Genomic DNA, 18,721 nt, shown 5'->3' with positions numbered 1-18,721 from the left:
AGCTTGAGCTTCATAATCAAACAAGGCTATCAATTATTTTTTTTATTTCATATGTAGTTGAAACAACACCGAAATAATATAATAACGCGTGGTTATTGATCTGCCCAGCTCAACCCACGTCACGAGCATTGCACGCATTTCGGCCACATAACGTAAAATTAATTTCAAATCATTCGTATAATATTTAAATGTTGGTAGAGCAATAGATGCTTGCGTAATGCTCTTACATTTTCAAAGCAGATACTTTCTTCAATGAATTACAACTTTTTTTTATTAAATTTTTTTAAGATATTATCCTCATGTAACAGTACACGAATCCTACAAACCAATAACAAAAAAATTGTCCACTCCGCCGTTCAATCAATATTGGCAGCTAACAACTGTTATATTTAAAATTTATGGATAGGTACATAAGATTTTAAAAATGAAGGGCAAAATATTTACGAATATTTTACCTTAAAGATTCTTGAGAGGCAAGGCTTTAATTGAAATTGAAGTGTGTTATCTAATAACCAAGTGGTTTATCTTTACTTATTTACCTAATACTTACGTTAATGCCAAAAGACAAGTAGTGTACAGACTGAAAGAATAATTCAATATTAACAGGATTTATTTCGCTTAAAGGTCGTAACCAAGCCATTAAATCGAAAAAAAAAAACAAGAGTTGTCATTTAACATTTGTCAAAGTATTCAATTGTCAATTGTCATTTGCGTTACGGTGGTTTGCGTCGGTCTGTTAGCGTCTGCGTAGCGTTTTCATTTTATTATAATTTGATTATTGTTTTTCATTATCTACAAGCCATTTAGTTGTTCTTCACAAAGTCATCATGTCAACGGACGAAAACGCGGAAATTGTAATACAAATATCCATGTCATAACTCATCTTTTTGAAGTTTTTGCTTTATTAAAAAGTGGTTTTTTCCAGGACTGGGGAAATGAGAGGTTAAGTCGAGCACAAAGGGCAGTAGAGGCGAATACGTATGATGTGGATTCCTGGTCTTTACTTATTCGGGAGGCTCAAACTCGGCCTATCAATGAAGTTCGAACAATGTATGAAAAACTCATTACTGCATTTCCAACCACGGGCCGGTTTTGGAAGATTTATATAGAGCAAGAGGTAAGTTTGAATTTCTTTGAGTAATTAGTTTGATTTTTTTTAATACTTCTATAGGAAAAACCACAGTAAATATTCAAACTCATGAAGTTTTTATTCGTAAACTTTTAAAAGTATTTATAAATAGCCATTAATTAAAGTAGGTGTATATGTTACACATTTTATTTATTGTATTATGATGTTTGCAAGAAGTGTGCAAAAAAGATAAGGTTTTGCTAATATTCAGTTAGTTGTTAAGTTTATTATTTTAATATATGAAACATATTACACCCACAATTAGTGAAGTTTGGAATCATAAATATAAATCCCTGCTTTCACGGTAGATGCTTTTGAGGCGGGAACATATCAACATGTATTTATTAACTCCGAAACATGCAAGCAACTCTGCTACATGGTGATTCAATGAATATTATGCTAAAAGAGAATTAAAAATTATTGAATGACTTTAAGTATAAGAAGATCAATGATTTTTCAGTTGCCTCCAAGAATTATTGCAGAGACCTGAATTTATTACTTTTGATTTTAATCAGTTTACATTTGTAAGGTTTTTACAAACAAACAAAATATACGATACATTCGTTATTAATATTATATTTACTTTTTTCACAGATGAAGGCAAGAAATTTTGAAAAAGTCGAAAAGGTTAGTATTTGAACAGCGTAAGTTAAGTTTTTAAATTCCTACATACACTGTGATATTACATTTAAAAAGTTACTCTATAATTTATGATTAGTCTATGCTTGTAATAGATATAAGATGAAATAAAGATAAAAATCTATGACACATGTTTTCTTTTCGTTTAGGGTGTCTGTGTTCAGACATGCTGGAGGTGATTTTCTGTGGCATACCGAGTCTAGACTTTAAATTTAATTAATATTGACAGATTACATTTTAAAAAATGTAGTATGCATAATGTATAAATATTTTTCTATATTATGGAATGCCTTGGAAGAACACTTTTGACATGTATTTTATCCCTACTATAAATAATATTTAATTCATCTCAAACACGGTATTAAAATACTCATATTCGCACATTAATATATATATAAAATTCTTTTGTCACAATGTTAGTTACCATATTCCTCCGAAACGGCTGCACTGTTACACATGAAATTTGTGTGCATATCGGGTAGTTCTGAGAATCGGTCATCATGTATTTTTAATACCCCTAAATGATAAAAGTAAGGCAGAACAGCATTTACCGGGTCAGCTAGTAAATCTTATATAAATAAAGATGCCTCGCCGAATGTGTTGCTAAGCGCACAATTTCATTTTGTTGTTTTCGTTAAAGTGCAAGGTAGGTTCTTATGAAGAGACCAAACGTATCACGCGTGTAGCCAGGGCAGACCGGCAGCTAGTAGTAGGGGAGACCTAGATGCTAAACGTGGATTTACACGAGCGTCTCGTAAACTTGCGCGTTAGATTATTGATTTGTTGATTTTGCATGCTCCAGCATGTCACTGAAATAAAATATACATTATACTTACTGATGGTAATTTCGTGGCTATGAAGAAAGGGTAAAATTAGAAAAAATATGGCTCGATTCGTGTCTGATTAAGATACTAGGGATCATTTACAAGACATGAACTCAAAATTTTGCTAATCTGACGATTTGAGCGGTAGCTTAGAGAATTATCGATATGTTTTAATTTCCTGCGGCTCGTCAGAGCGAACCCACCAATAGTCACTGCTCATACTTTCTAGAGGTACTTCGTAATAGGTAAGACACCTTCCCTTATATTAATCTGACGCGCTAGAGTAAATCCCAAAATCTCCTGGTGGCCTCCCCTACTATAGTGTCTAAATAGGTCTAGTACACACATGTGAATTTTGTTTAATGCTGTGTCTCATTCAACGACAGGGACAAAATCTTATTGCGCAGTAGTATGACCGAACTAACTCGCCATAACAAATAAAAAGAAGGATAAATTTTTTAAAACAAAATTTAAATAAAAATGGCAATAAAAATAAGTGAAGTTTGATGTAATGTACGATCTACTAATAAATTAGTTTACTATTTTTTCGTGCAATTAAAATTATTCGTGTACAAAAGAAAGTTTTGTAAATGTCACGCAATGGCGTGACAAATACTTCTGCTATAATTAAAAATATATGAAACGGTTCCCAAAAAAAACTCCTGTGTAAAATATTTTAAATTCTATTTTCCTGACTTAAAAGAACTACTTTAAGTAATAAACGAATTATAATAAACACTGATAGGTTGTTCAAAAATTAAAACGAAATTTTAGATGTCCTCATTTGCAGTATAATTTCAAGTTTTATAGTTGAAAACAGGACAAGTGCGAATCGGATTCGTCCGTCGAGGGTTCCGTACTGTAGGTATTATATGTTGTAACAAAAAATGTATGCTTTTCGCAATTTTTCTCTATCTGTACTATAAGACGTTGAATGTTTGACACTGTGCTTTATATCTAGTTTTAAAGGGAGTAGGTTGTGATTAGCTTGCGAGACTTGAAAATTTGCAGCATAAGCTGCTATTGCGTTTGCTTAGAAATGTGATTATATCACAGCACTAGGGACAGAATGTGTAAGACAGTTCTAAATATGTTATTTCGGCTCGATACGTCCACGGGTTTCTAAGACAAAAGATTTAGACAGACAACCGGATAAGACAGACGGACACCAAAGTGATCGTATGAGCGTTTTTCTTTCTCTTAACGTAAGGAACCCTAAGAAGATTTTGATTAAAAATATGCATAAACCAGTACAGCGCAAAAATAACATCAGATATCTACAATAAATGTTTCTCAGTCTGCGAACCCTTGTGCTGCCTGTTATATTTAAAAAAATAATAATAATGTTGCTTTGAGTACGAAAAAGTTCGTATATACATTAAGGTCAACAAACCTTGTGATTTAAATAGCGTAAAGATAAATTTCCGAAAAAAGAAAAATCATGTTAAAACAATTTCGTTTGTAAAATTTAACTTAAATAGTGTTCTAGTGTTTCATATAACATACTAGCTGACCGCCCAGGCTTCGCTCGAAGTACACATGCAGCATATAGAATTCAGCAATCTCGAACATATCCAAAAATTATTTTCGAATTAAGTCCAGTAGTAAACAAAATCAGCTTTTTAATATTATTAGCTGCGCCCCGCGGTTTCATCCGCGAAAGTCCGTATCCCGTAGGAATATCGGGATAAAAAGTTGCATATATGTTATTCCAGGTGTCCAGTTATCTACGTACCAAATTTCATTGCAATCGGTTCAGTAGTTTTTGCGTGAAAGAGCAACAAACACACACTCATCGTTACAAACTTTCGCATTTATAATATTAGTAGGTAAAGTAGGATTAGTACTTAAATTTAGTAATAACTTGCGATCACCCCGGCTTCAGCCGTGGTACGATTCTTTCTCTCCGTCAGAACCTTCCTTATCACTTAACTATAACGTAAAAAAAAAGTCCGAATCGGTCGAGCCATTCTCGAGTTGTCGCTTAGCAACACATTTGGGGATTAATTTTTATTTATATAGATATGAATATCAATGATTTATATTGAATATCCAAATATGTACATTAAATTACGCATAAATTGAAAACAAAAAGGTCGAAAGTTTTTCTCATAAGAATGCAGAAAGCTTTCATCTTTAGTAATCTCGACAAATCTTGTGAATCACACGATGTCTAAAATAAGCATAGGATTTATAAACAGCTGAGACTACGTTCGTTCTTATCTGATATATACAAATCTCGTGTCACAATCTTCGTTCCCATGCTCCTCCGAAAAGGCTGGACCGTTTTCATGAAATTTTGTGCATATAACGATGAGGGTGAATAATCAATTTTTAATGATAAGAGTAAGGCAGAACAGCGTTTGGCGGGTCAGCTAGTATTCTATAAATTATGAAATAGCTTTCTGCCCGCGGCTTAATCCGCGAACTTAATGAAATCATAGACAATGACAATCATAGTAGACAAAGGGGGGGGGGGTCTCCCCCCACACAGTTTCGGCCCGTTGGATTTCCAGGTGAAATTATGGCTAGGTTAGCGTATGTTCTTTGTCGGGCCTCCAACTGAATTTCGAAAAAAAAATCTATTCAGTGTTTTTAGTAAAAGATATAGTCGTCTGTCTTTTTGTGTGTATATAGTTGTCGTTTCACTCGGAAATTGCATTTGCGCAAAATTAAAATGATGCAAAAGGTAAATGGAAGTTTCTAGAAGTACGCAAGATCTCGCCAGAACATAATATGAGGATGATGATACAGGGGGGAGAGATTTTATGTAGTAAGATATTATAATGCTTATAAAAGCAAACAAAGTTAAGAAGACAATTAATTATTATGAAGGTATGATTAATCACTACATTAGTATCAAACTAATGCCGTTTGTGTGTCTGTAAGCTTAGTCTTTAAAACTACGCTACAGATCTTGATGGGGTTTTTCTTAAAAGATGACTTATTCAGGAGGGAGATTTATATGTATGATGACATCGTAAAGTATTAAGTGCGAAGCCGCGGGCAAAAGCTAGTGATTGAATAGACTCATATTATAAAAAGGTAATATTTGTATCTTTTGATGTATGTAATGTTGTGACGCAAAAAATGCTCAACAGATTAAAAAAATTGTTTACCCTTAGAAAGCCGCGTCTTCACTGATTGGCATAGACTGTATTTTATCTAGTTGTTATCCCGGGTCAACGAGAGCGAACCGGGTCAAGCGGCTACTTAACATAAGTTCAAAAAATGTAGCTCTCCTATTACGTCGGATACTAAAAGCCACATAAATAAATAACTTCAACATATAACTGGTGTCTAATTGTCCATTCAAATCCTGCAAAATGAATGACGAAGTTTAACAATGTTTCAACAGCTGTTCCAGAGGTGTCTGATGAAAATCCTCAATATAGAATTATGGAGGCTTTACCTCAACTACGTGAAGGAGACGAAGTGCATGTTACCCACGTACAAGTAAGTGACGATTAAGTTGTAATTGGTGGCTGGACTGAGTAATTCGAGTAAATTAAATCGCTGTGATAAATGTTAAGGCATTTAAAAATCATTTTAATTTGAATGTTGAAGTCGAGCACGCTTCGGCACGATTTGCTCCAGCTCGCACCGGGGAAGTACCACACCACCATTGAAGACCGGCGTGAAATAGCATACTGCTGTGTTTCGTTCGGTGAGTGAGGGAGCCGAAGGCCCGTTTCCTTTTCCTCACCTAGCCATTCCTTCTTTCCAATCGTCAATCCTTTCCTTATCAATTTCTCCTTAAAAGCGGGCAGTACATTCGCAGCGGCTCTATTCTCTGAATGTTCACGGGCGGTGGTGATCGTTTACCATCATTCGAACCACCAACGTAAACCAAAAATACGTAATTTTTCAAATTCTCTTGAATGAAATTGCATGCTCTGTAGCTCTGACAGTAGGTTTTCTTCGGGTGATGAGGTAACTATGATGGGTGGAGAAACGTTTGCGGCTGCTACTTTCTTCTATAAACTAATATATTTTCTAGGGAAAAAATGGCTCAGGCGTACGACTTTGCCCTAGATAAAATCGGACTCGACATTCACGCGTATCCAATCTGGAACGACTATGTGACGTTCCTGAAGTCGGTAGACGCCGTTGGGTCGTACGCGGAGAATCAGAAAATATCAGCTGTGAGGAAGGTAAGGAATTGTTAAGAACATTGTAGACTAAGATGTTTTTAAAATTATAGATACGTTGGTCACATTCTAGACTGTGAAAGTAAAGTAATTGCCGAAAATATGTATGTGAGCAAGATGTTTCTTGATAGAAGTAGAAATAATAATCTATATAGTTAAAAAAAATACAAAAAGAACGCTTCAATGATAGAATGAACTGACTCTTTGCTCTTATACACAGTAGTTCCTAATCATGGTAATAAGATAAACTCATGAAATTATTGTTTATTTAAAATGGCTCAAAATCGACTCTAAAGGAGTCGAGTCTCATACAAACATATAAGGCTAAAATATAAATATAAGATTAGGCATGAAACTGAATGATTGCATAGCTAACAAATTGAAATGGGCAATTTTTCGATCAGACTTTAAGAAGTTCTTTGAATTGCATAAATAAATTGAGATTTAAGGAAATTTATAATTGAAAGTCAACTTGTGAACCATTTCATAATATCGAAGTGTGTATTCGAAGATTTATTTTCGAATATTACATTCTACTGGATTTTTTATTTTGTTTTGTAATTTTTAGGTGTATCAAAGGGCAGTTATCACACCCATTATAGGTATCGAGACTCTATGGAAGGACTATATCGCATTTGAACAAGGCATCAATACTATTATAGGTGAGTTTTTTTAATGCCAGAGCGGGCAACTAAGCTGGTGGTTCGCCTGATGGTAAGTGATCCCACCGCCCGTGAACATTCGAGGAGGCAGTGCGTCTGCAAATGCGCTGCCCGCTTTGAAGGGGTAAAGGATAAAGAGAGGATTCATCATTTTGGACAGAAGGACTGGGCAAGGCGAGGAAAAGAAATCATGTGGGTTAATAAATGCTATCGCACTAACAGTGATTTTTCATTTTCAGATTAACTTTAGTAATAAACACACCGATACATTATTTAATTTAGGCATAAGTCTCTCTAAATTATCTCATCTTACTTCCTTTATTCGCTGTATATGTTTTTGTTTGTAATGTCAAAAGGATTTACACACACAAGGTTTCAATACAAGTCAAAAAAGCCTTAAGGTTTTCCCTTCATCTAATAGATAAACTAAATCACAAAGAACTGTCATCACATGTTCTAATCCACAGCGGAACGCATGGCGATGGAACGTTCCAGAGAGTACATGAACGCCCGCCGAGTGGCCAAGGAGCTGGAGACGGTGACGCGGGGCTTGAATAGGAACATGCCGGCCACGCCGCCCACCGCAGACAGGGAGGAGATGAAACAGGTAGGAATGGGCTTGGAACATTCTAGATGGAGTTTGGAATGCTAGGAGGATTGGAACGTTCTAGAATGTGGAATAGTGCATATAACATTGTAATTTTGATAGGTATCTTTTTAGCTGGCTTCAAAAACGAAGGATTTCATTTTAAGTTTTTTTTGTATTTAACCCCATAACTTATAAAAATTTTATGTCTCTAATAGCTAATTTTTTCATGTGTTTATTTGAAATTCATCCAGATCTAATCAGTATTTTTACTCATCCATCGACTACCAACATTTCTTTCATCACCATCTAACCGTGGTCTTGACTCCCACCGCCAGGTGGAGCTCTGGAAGAAGTATATATCCTGGGAGAGGTCGAACCCGCTGCGCTCCGAGGACACGGCGCTGGTGGCCCGCCGGGTGATGTTCGCGATCGAGCAGTGCCTGCTGTGCCTGGCGCACCACCCGGACGTGTGGCACCAGGCCGCGCAGTTCCTGGACCACTCCGCGAAGCTGCTGCAGGAGAAGGGGGTGAGGAACTGAGTAATGAGTAGTCCCATGTGTTACTTCCTAGACCAATCCGCAAAGCTGGTGCAGGATATGGGGGTGAGCATCTGACTTACCATTGAATGAAAAGTCCCTTGCGTTAGTTCCTGGATCAATCCCCAAAGCTGGTGCAGGAAAAGTGGGTGAGAAGCTGATGAATGAGTTGTCCCTTGTGTTAGTTTCTGGACCACTCTGTGAAACTGGTGGAGTTAAAGGGGGTGAGGAATCAATGAAAGAGTAGAGTTGTAACATCTTAGAAAATCTCTTGCAGGATTCCAACGCGGCGAAGCTGTTCTCCGAGGAAGCGGCGGCGGTGTACGAGCGGGCGACCAGCGGGCCGCTCAAGCACTCCACATTACTGCACTTTGCGCATGCGGACTACGAGGAGAGTCGCCTGCATTATAATAAGGTATTTGGGGGGGAGAAGGGGCGGAAGGGTATGTCGTTGTTTCGGGTGGGAGGGATATGAAATACGGAATTCGGATTACTAAGATATAACTGTCCATCTGTCTGTCTGTCTGTCTGTGACCATGCGTGAACCGTGTTACTTACTTGAAATTTTCATTGATTTCTTGTTTGATAGTTATTTTAAGTTTTCAGATGTTTGTCGTGTTTATGTTGCCAAAAATACATTTTCTTTTCGTCACCCTTCCCAGTCCATTCCTTCTTTCCATATGTCATTCCTTTCCTTACCCCTTTTACCTCAATAGCGGGCAGCGCACTTGCAGAGGCATTACCTCTGCTCTGTTTATGGGCGCTGGTGATTGCTTAACATCAGGCGAACCAGCAGCTCAGTTGCCCGCTGTGATTTAAAAAAAATCTTTTAGAAATTTAACTGTTTTCCGTATAATGCAAAAATTCACGAATGAAATCGATTAAGATGCTTTAAAAGATGCAGCACAGCCGAGACACATTGGCGATCATTTTTATATTTCATATAATTTATTGCTTAATATCGAATACTTATCTTATTAGGTGCATCAAGTGTACACAAGATATTTGGACATGGCGGACATCGAACCTACACTGGCTTATGTGCAATACATGAAGTTCGCCCGCAGAGCCGAAGGGATAAAATCCGCTAGAACCGTGTTCAAGAGGGCTAGAGAGGATCCTAGGTTAGTGCTGATCTACATCCATATGCCCAAGGGACACCCCGCGCCATCTGTCGAGATGACTAAGAAACATCACAACCAATACGAAACATTATTTCAATAATTACAATATTGTATCGATGGAACGAGGCCTCTGTTATATTTAACAAGCGTTAATTATATGTGTGGTGTGGGGTGACCTTTGGGCACATGAAACCTAAAGCGTAGAAGAGATTCGATCGCTGATCCGGGATCACGGGTGGCCGAGAGGCTAGACTTTGCTACGGTTTGGCAAAATAGCGCAGCTGTAAATCCCACTGAGTGATCAAAAATTTATTCGAGTCTTTGAGAATTTCTCATTTATATGGCACTAGCTGCGCCCCGCGGTTTCACCCACGTAAGTCCGTATCCCGTAGGAAAAGGAATATCGGGATAAAAAGTTACCTATAGGTTATTTCAGTTGTCCAGCTGTCTACGTGCCAAATTTCATTTCAATCAGTTCAGTTGTTTTTGCGTGAAAGAGCAACAAACGCACAAACATCCTTACAAACTTTCGCGTTTATAATATTAGTAGGAATATAAGTTAAGAAGGAAGTAGGATTTTGAAGCTATAAAGCTAAAATCCGACGACGCTTCTCCCAACGCCGCCAGGTCTCGGTACCACGTGTTCGTGGCGGCGGCCCTGATGGAGTACTACTGCTCCAAGGACAAGAACATCGCCTTCCGGATATTCGAGCTCGGCCTTAAGAAGTTCTCGCACATCCCGGAGTACGTGCTGTGCTATATAGATTACTTGTCGCATCTTAATGGTGAGTCTTCTTTATGTTTATATTTAACTAGCTGTTCGCCCCGGCTTCACCTGTGGTACATATATAGTCTACTAGCTTTTCGCCCGCGGCTTCGCCCTCGTAGAATTCGCTTATATCGCGTGACATGGTAAGTGTGGTATTTTCTTCGCATCAAAAATTATGGTTTGGTATTTCCCACGTTCAGCTCCATCTTCATACTAAGTTTCATCAAAATCGTTTTGACAATAACGAACTTTCATACAAACTTTCATCTCCTCTTTCAATTCATTCTTCCTTTTTTCGCGATAAAAAGTATCCTATGTCCTTTCCCAAGTTCAGTTCTATGTTCATACCAAATTTTATAAAAATCGGTTTAGTGGTTTAGGCGTGAAAGCGTAACAGTCAGACAGACAGACAGAGTTATTTTCTTATTTATAATATTAGAAGGGATAAAGAATTGAATTTCCTTCATTTCATGTATCTAAACGACTCCTTTGGACTCGATTTTGACCCACTTTAAACGGACGGATTTAATTCAAACTTTGTACACAAATAAAGGATCGGTGACAGTACAATAATTTCATGAGTTTGTCTTATTATCCTGATTAGGATCACCGGGATTCAATAATTTGCTTACGCATACTCTATTCAGAGCAAATGAGATAATTCAGTTCATTTTATCATTAAATCATGATTTTCTTTGTAAGTTTGAGGAAATAAATAAATAGATTATTTCTCTTTTTATTTTTGCTTATGATGTTCTACTCCCTACGTAACTCTCTGTTTGTCTCTTCGTTAAGCCTAAAGATATGAAATAATTTTGATGAAATTTGGTATAGAGATAATTTCAGAACGCCTGTGCGTTTATCCGGGTATTAACCACAGGGACAAAGACGCGAGCGGAAATCTAGTACTTAATTAAGAACACTGCACGAATTACTTATTTGTCATGTTTATTCTAAAATAATTTTGTGTGTTTGTTCGTGCAGAGGACAACAACACGCGCGTCCTTTTCGAGCGGGTTCTGTCGTCTGGTAGCTTGAAACCGGAGAGCTCAGTAGACATTTGGAACCGTTTCTTGGAATTCGAGTCAAATATTGGAGATCTCATCAGTATAGTCAAGGTTGAGAAGCGGAGGCAGGCTGTGCTGGAGAAGGTGAGGTTTTTATGGAAATGGAGGCGGAATGGAGGATTGCTCTGTGCAGGGTAATCTCCAGGGCTCACTTTTTCTTACACACAGGTAAAGCCACGCTGGAAAGCTAGTTTAAAATAAATGCCATACCCGCGGCTTCGCACGCATTAATTTAGAGTAGTTAATATATATTATTATACATATAGACCTTCCTCTTGAATCATTCTATCTATTAAAAAAAATGCCATCAAAATCCATTGCGAGGTTTAAAGATTCAAGCATACATAGGTACATAAGGACGGACAGAGAAAGCGACTTTGTCTTATACTGTGTAGTGATGTTTCAGATTAAAGAATTCGAGGGCAAAGAGACGGCGCAGCTGGTCGATCGGTACAAGTTCTTGGACTTGTATCCTTGCACAATCGCTGAACTGAAATCGATCGGATATACGGAGGTGAGTAGGTTGATATTGATCGTTACGTTTCATTTTTTATGGCATAAGCGGGTAGCTGAGCTGGTGGTTCGCCTGATGGTAAGCGATTACCACCGCCCATAAACATTCGGAGAGGTAGTGCCTCGGCGAACGCGCTGCCCGCTTTTAAGGGGGAAGGGATAAGGAAAGGATTGACGACTGGAAAGAAAGAATGTTGGGTGAGGAAAAGGAAACGGGCCTCTGCCCCTGTATTTAGCTATTTCACGCCGGTCTTCTGTGGTGGGTGTGTACTTCCCCGGTGCGAGCTGGCCCAATTCATAAAAATCGTCTTCCACGTAAAAACATGGTATTAATAATTATTTTGCGAACACTCTGTATACATAAAACTGAATAGCAGATTATATTAGTAAATATAAGAGCGAGTATAGCTGAAACAATTAAATACAGTGTCTGCTTGTGTTTCTACACTCCCGAATGCATTTAAATTAAATATTTTGTTGGGAAATTTCAAAGCGATGAGATGTATAAAGTTATTATGTATAAGTAAATCAATGAAAGTGTTTGAAACAATAGTGGACTACTATGAGGAATTTAAAAACCGTTCTCATAATAAAACCTATCGCACATACGCAATATATGGTTAATAATAATAATATCGTTTAAAATAAATTTATAAAACCGATTTTGATATTAAAACAAGTCTAATTAAATATAGGCAGGTTTGAATTTAGTGAAATAATATTTACTCAATTATTTACAAAAAACTACCCATTTTAGGTAGCGGCCATGTCGAATAAGTCCTGGGCGTTGGGCGGAGCCCTAGCTGGCATATCGCCCGAGCTTGCAGCCGTCATACTGGGACAAAAGTAAGTCTAGAAGTTTCTGGTGACTGAATAGCTAAAATTTTTGTCTATATTTAAGTCTGTATTTTATAATTGTAATTTTTTCAAAGAAAAAGACATTTACGAGGTTTTACCCTTATCTTTTCTCGGGTCTCGTACTATCTTTGTACCAAATTTCATTCAAACTAGCGCAGTGGTTTTGTGAACGAGAGACAAACAGACAGGCAGAGTTACATACGCATTTACAATACTAGTAGGGATGATAAATGGTATTGTATAATTAATACTCCTAGTATGTATTGTCTCCTTCTTAGATCACAGTTTTCCTTTTATCATATAACTGGCAATTGATGTAGCGGGGTGTCCCTTAGGCACATGAAACCGAAAGAGTAGAAGAGATTCGGTTGCTGAGGCGGGATCCGAGAGGCAAGGAGTTGCTACGGTTTGGGTTCGAATCCCGCTGAGTGACCAAATTTTTTATATAAAAAAAATAGTTTTTTTTTTATATAAGGACACAAAAATATTGATACACAAAATAGTTATACTTAGTATTTTCTTGTGTTTGGTTTCACGCGAGTATTATACATTTAGAAATTAAAAACTTTTCAACGGATTTTAAACGCGATTTATTCATTATATTATTAACCCGACGTTTCGAACACTTTACAGCGAGCGTGGTCACGGGGAGACTAGTTATATTTAATTATTTTGTTTTTCAGGGACAACGATCCAAATAAAGACATAGCCCGGCCGGACACCAGCCAAATGATACCGTACAAGCCGAAATCGAACCCGCTCCCCGGAGAGCATCCGATACCCGGTGAGGCAGGGGAGGGGTTATTTAAGAATATCGCTCAAGCACGATGTTTTTTTTTTTTGTTATTGGATATTTCCCACGCTAGCATATTATATAGTTTACTCCTTTCAAGAGGTCAAAAATCTAACACATACGTGCAGTATACATGTATATATGTATATAGTGTATATATATAAAATTCTCGTGTCACAATGTTAGTCTCTATACTCCTCCGAAACGGCTTGACCGATTCCTCTGAAATTTGGTAAGCATATTGGGTAGGTCTGAGAATCGGCCAACATCTATTTTTTATCCCGATATTCCTACGGGATACGGACTTACGCGGGTGAAACCGCGGGGCGCAGCTAGTGTATATATATATATATATATACATGACATCTGACATTCTCTAATGAACTAAAACGCGAAGTATAACAAGAGTTTTTACATAATATCCGTATAAAGTAAAGTCATAGAAATGTGACGTTTTTTATATTATTAATGTACTTTAACAACTTATACAACTGTAAACGCGCTTTCGTTTAAGATGATGTTTTTATCCACGCAATAGCGGAGCCTTGTATGTCGGCTTAGTAAAGCTAAACATTAAAATGACGTACGTATTATAAGTTCCATTAAGCATAAACCGCTATAACCAGCTCCAGTTCTCTAAAGCAATTCGATGGAACACAGTGGGGTTTTTGGTTGGTAAGAATCCGACATAACCCACGGCTTTATCCCTGGAGGCTATCTATGTTAGATATCCCCACATTAAAAAAAGGACAGCCTGTATACAGTTCAACGTAATTTGAATTGTATTTATAACTTTTTTTTTTTATAAATCCACCCCCCCCCCCTCTTCTCCCCCCAGGCGGGTCGTTCCCCATGCCGCCGCCGTGCGCGGTGCTGTGCACGCTGATGCCGCCGCCGAGCTCCTTCCGCGGGCCCTTCGTGGCGGTCGACCGGCTCATCGCGCTCTTCAACCGGATCTCGCTGCCGGACCGCCGTGAGTATCGTATGTATAGTGGGGAGCTGATGGGGTGCCGGGTGGACGTGAGTACAGGGTGGGGAGCTGATGGGGTGCCGGGTGGACGTGAGTACAGGGTGGGGAGTAGATGGGGTGCTGGATGGACGTTGGTTTGGGGCACATTTTGAGATTAATGATTTTGATATCCAAAATATGAACAAATAGGCTGATATCTGCCTGTTTGTTGGGCTCCTATGAAAGTTAAGGCAAAATCCACGACGCTGGCCATTGCGAAAGATGTCACATATCGTCGAACTTCATGCCGGTTTCCTCACGATGTTTTCCTCCGCCGTTTCGAGCGGTGGTATTGTATATAACTAAAAAATTTAGAAATCAACATATCCTGAACCCCTGACTTGTCGATTGAAGTCCAAGATCCTAACCACTGAGCCACCACTGATCAACAATGTATAATCAATTGATTGGAACTTGCTAATTGACCAGAGGATCGCTCTATTTCACTCACATAGACCGCGAGGTACGCAAATAGTAATTATTTTCATATTTATTTTAATAGTATCTAAAAATAAATAAAGTGAAATTGTTATCTTATTATAATCTTAGTCTTAATCTATATATATAAAATTCTCGTGTCACAGTTTTCGTTGCCATACTCCTCCGAAACGGCTTGACCGATTCCTCTGAAATTTGGTAAGCATATTGGGTAGGTCTGAGAATCGGCCAACATCTATTTTTTATCCCGATATTCCTACGGGATACGGACTTACGCGGGTGAAACCGCGGGGCGCAGCTAGTAATATATAAAAATCCAGTGTTATGAGGTATGTACCCAATGAACTCTTCACAAACTCAACCGATTTTGATGAAATTTGGCATTTTATGTGTAATTTGGTCCAACTTAAGATATAGGATAGTTTTTTTTTTCCATTAATTATCCCAATAATTTATAATCTTAATATTTTTAAGTATTACTCAGCCACAGCAACGCGTGGCCGGGTATGCTAAGTTGTTATAAATATACAATATGTTACGGTTGACAGCGTTTTGTTTTTATTTTTGTCTTTATCACAATATAACTCTTTTGGAACGTTTTTCCTCATTTCGAGGTAGCTTATCACAATCTGTATGTTTGTATGTCACAGCACCGTTACCGACGGAGGGCGGGGACAGCAAGCTGTTCGATCTGGCGCGCTCCGTGCACTGGATCATGGATGACGATGGTGTCACCACTGTTACGAATAAGGTGAGGTTTTTGAGGGTAGTGTGAAAAAAACGACTTTGTATGTTAGGCTTTATACGAGTTTATATTTTGAAGGTAGGATTGAATGAAAATGCGGTAACGTAAGTTCATCTTTTGAGCGTTTAAAGGAAAAATGGCGTAAGTTAGTTAGTTTGGGTTTGTCGTGGAAAAGTTATAAAAATGTTGTATAGGTAGTTTGTAAGAGGTTTGGTCAACTTCTATTTTGTGATCACAATCTACAAATATGTATATATTGATTTTTGCTATTTAACTAAGTGATATATTAATTTATTTTTGAATTATTTGTATGCAGGCACGTCGCAGAAAGGCGGGTGACGATTCAGATGACGACGATCTTGGAGTAGCGCCGCCTGTAAACGACATCTATCGGCAGAGACAGCAAAAGCGTGTTAAATAGAGATAGCTATATGCGCTCGTGTGATGTGTGAGTGAGACAGAACGATGACAAATAGAATATACATTTTTTATAATGAAACATGTTAAAAAGTGATGGCGATATGGGGATAGTGTGGTGTGTGAAAGGTACAGAACGAGGCAGATAAATTCAATGCAATTGTAGTAAAACTCGGTAAAAGAGGACGGCAATATGGGTCATTGTATTGTGTGAAAAGGACGGAATGATTCCATAGACCTACCTTACTTTTTGACTTTTTGATGGTCATACAGGGATTGGCTGTTGTGAAAAAGGGATAGAAGAACGTCATAGATCTTTTATTTTGGAATATCTGCTAAAAAACATTTTCATGCCCATTTTGCCCATCCGATCTAATTTTGAAGAAAAACAACATTATTCTATGCATAATTATGTTTCGCACTTACGCATGCACACACACAAACTGTTTTTGTATGTGGTGATATTTAGAGGCCTTAAAATGGCCGTCTTCTATAATTTATGATAATGAAATATAGCAGTTTTAAAATATTAATGGTTTATTCCCATATAGTACACTATTCGTTTTCGTCTGTTTGTTTTCATTCAATTTCATAGAGATGAATATAATGCATGTTTTCTCACTCTTATGACAAATAGTGTAAGTGTGAAAGAGATCAACTTTAGGTTATGTTGTTTAAGCTCTGATTGGTCTAATAAGTTATGGTTATACAAATAGGTCATCTCATCATCATCATTGAATTGTGAATTGAAGTATTAAAAAGGCCCTGTTCCATACCCAATTTTAGGACAATCGCAACCTAGGTCTTTGACATGCGACCTAGTGGAAATCTAATAACCTGTTAGGTAAAAACTAACCTTAGATGCTAGTTGCACTGCCAATTAGTATCTATAAATAATTATAAAATGTGTACATTTTTAAGAAAAGATATCAGCTATGTTCTGGTCTAAATATGTATTTGGAAAGAGTAGATTATAATAATTAATTTTTTTACAATAAATTTGGTTTTAATTCTTACCCTTGATTAGTTTTTGGATACATTATCTTCATTATGTGTGTGTCATGAAAGTTTATTAGCGTGGATAGGTGGATGTTTGTTTCACGCATAAATCCCATTTGTTGGAAATTTGGTTCAGAGAAGGATTATAGTCTGGATTAGCACATAGGCTACTTTTTACCCGGGTGAGTTCTACAATAAAGCCGTGGGATGCATCTAGTATGTGTTGAGTGTACCATGAAACATTTATGTGTTAGTTCCAGGGTTATTAAAAGCTATTGAAATATCTATATAACTCGACGGTATTTTTTGAGGCTATAAGTAAGAAAAAAAATTGCTTAAACATTTATTGATTAAACTTAATAATATACCATCTACACCGATTTTTCTATAAAATAGAGCCATTTGATGGCACACCACATAATGTCACTGACGACTTTTCTTTAGAATGATGTAAGTGGCATAAAATACAAAGAAATTTTTACACATTCTATTTTATTTTTTTTTTGGATTAATTTATATTCATATTCTGTCTGTATAAGTGATAATTAATGAAGTTATAATTCATTTATGGGCATTGGTATATGGGTAATTACAATTCAAAAATTCAATGAAATTTACAATGTTTTTGAGGCTTTCACTTATGCTCATACTAGCCATTATTTGTGGCCAATTTTGACCGACACGATATTTATCGGTCAACTTCGCCGAATACGATATCAAGAGTTCCAAGTATAGCGACGATGTCGGCCAACATGAGGTTCCTGCCGACCTTCTCTAGAGCCGCGAGATGAGCGAAGCCGGGCGCTTTGATCTTGCATCTGGGAAGAATATGGAAACAGGTTTATATTAGAAATATATTGATTAGAAAAATATCGCACGGTATATGAAATCCCCTTATGCATGGGAGCAGTCATTTCTTAGTTTATGGTTCATGAAAGTAAAACAACTAAAAATAAATAAATATTACACCATAAATAAGTTTGAGGTTGATTTTATTTAAATGATTTCTGCCCACACCCATGTACTAAATATTGTGTTAATATGTTACATGAAACTGGTTATGAAGGGTAATATTAGTGTTATTATTCAATAAATTAATGCTTCAATAATTATTTCATTAAATCAAATTCATATAACAGCTATATAGCTGTTGTATACATACCTTTTCAACACCAGCGGAAAGATATAATTGTTACTACATAATTTTTAAAAATTATAAACAGTTTTTGACTACCTTTTGCAAGTATCAAACCAAAAATAATTCTAAGGTTGTGTCTCAACTTCTTTCCTTCACTAAGTATCTTCATAACAACTAACAATATCAACATTTTTTTTTTATAGTTTTTTGACCCTTTTAATACAGCAAACTTTAGTACAATTAATTTAAAAGGTAAAGAAATTGAATCTGCCTCACTCTAGCGAGCTCCTCACTCCTTTGTCGTCTTTTGTAAAACGATGC

At 37.0% G+C, this 18,721-nt stretch overlaps 1 protein-coding gene across 1 annotated transcript; it reads left to right on the top strand.

The window, feature by feature from the left end:
• The first annotated feature begins 702 nt into the window (after nucleotides 1–702).
• LOC119838144 (protein suppressor of forked) lies at nucleotides 703–16,871 on the top strand. Its single transcript, XM_038363977.1, has 18 exons — nucleotides 703–854; nucleotides 926–1,117; nucleotides 1,724–1,756; nucleotides 5,951–6,048; nucleotides 6,593–6,746; nucleotides 7,312–7,405; nucleotides 7,873–8,012; nucleotides 8,330–8,521; nucleotides 8,808–8,945; nucleotides 9,512–9,654; nucleotides 10,282–10,439; nucleotides 11,408–11,574; nucleotides 11,897–12,004; nucleotides 12,761–12,849; nucleotides 13,545–13,645; nucleotides 14,493–14,627; nucleotides 15,752–15,852; nucleotides 16,163–16,871. Exons 1-18 carry the CDS (start codon nucleotides 828–830, stop codon nucleotides 16,265–16,267), a joined length of 2,175 nt encoding a protein of 724 aa, XP_038219905.1. The 5' UTR covers nucleotides 703–827; the 3' UTR covers nucleotides 16,268–16,871.
• Nucleotides 16,872–18,721: the final 1,850 nt, after the last annotated feature.

Source organism: Zerene cesonia, unplaced genomic scaffold (genome assembly GCF_012273895.1).
Source record: "Zerene cesonia ecotype Mississippi unplaced genomic scaffold, Zerene_cesonia_1.1 Zces_u001, whole genome shotgun sequence".
NCBI lineage: Eukaryota > Metazoa > Arthropoda > Insecta > Lepidoptera > Pieridae > Zerene > Zerene cesonia.
The sequence above is the reverse complement of the archived record's forward strand: the minus strand, read 5'-3'. Positions and strand labels throughout refer to the sequence as shown.

What these genes read in the sequence shown, in the direction of transcription:
- LOC119838144 (XM_038363977.1), top strand. Translation starts at nt 828, where the DNA reads ATGTCAACGGACGAAAACGCGGAAATT. An exon ending in ATTTTGAAAAAGTCGAAAAG is followed by an intron (nt 1,757 to 5,950) that starts GTTAGTATTTGA and finishes ATGTTTCAACAG; the next exon opens with CTGTTCCAGAGGTGTCTGAT. An exon ending in GCCGTCATACTGGGACAAAA is followed by an intron (nt 12,850 to 13,544) that starts GTAAGTCTAGAA and finishes TTTGTTTTTCAG; the next exon opens with GGACAACGATCCAAATAAAG.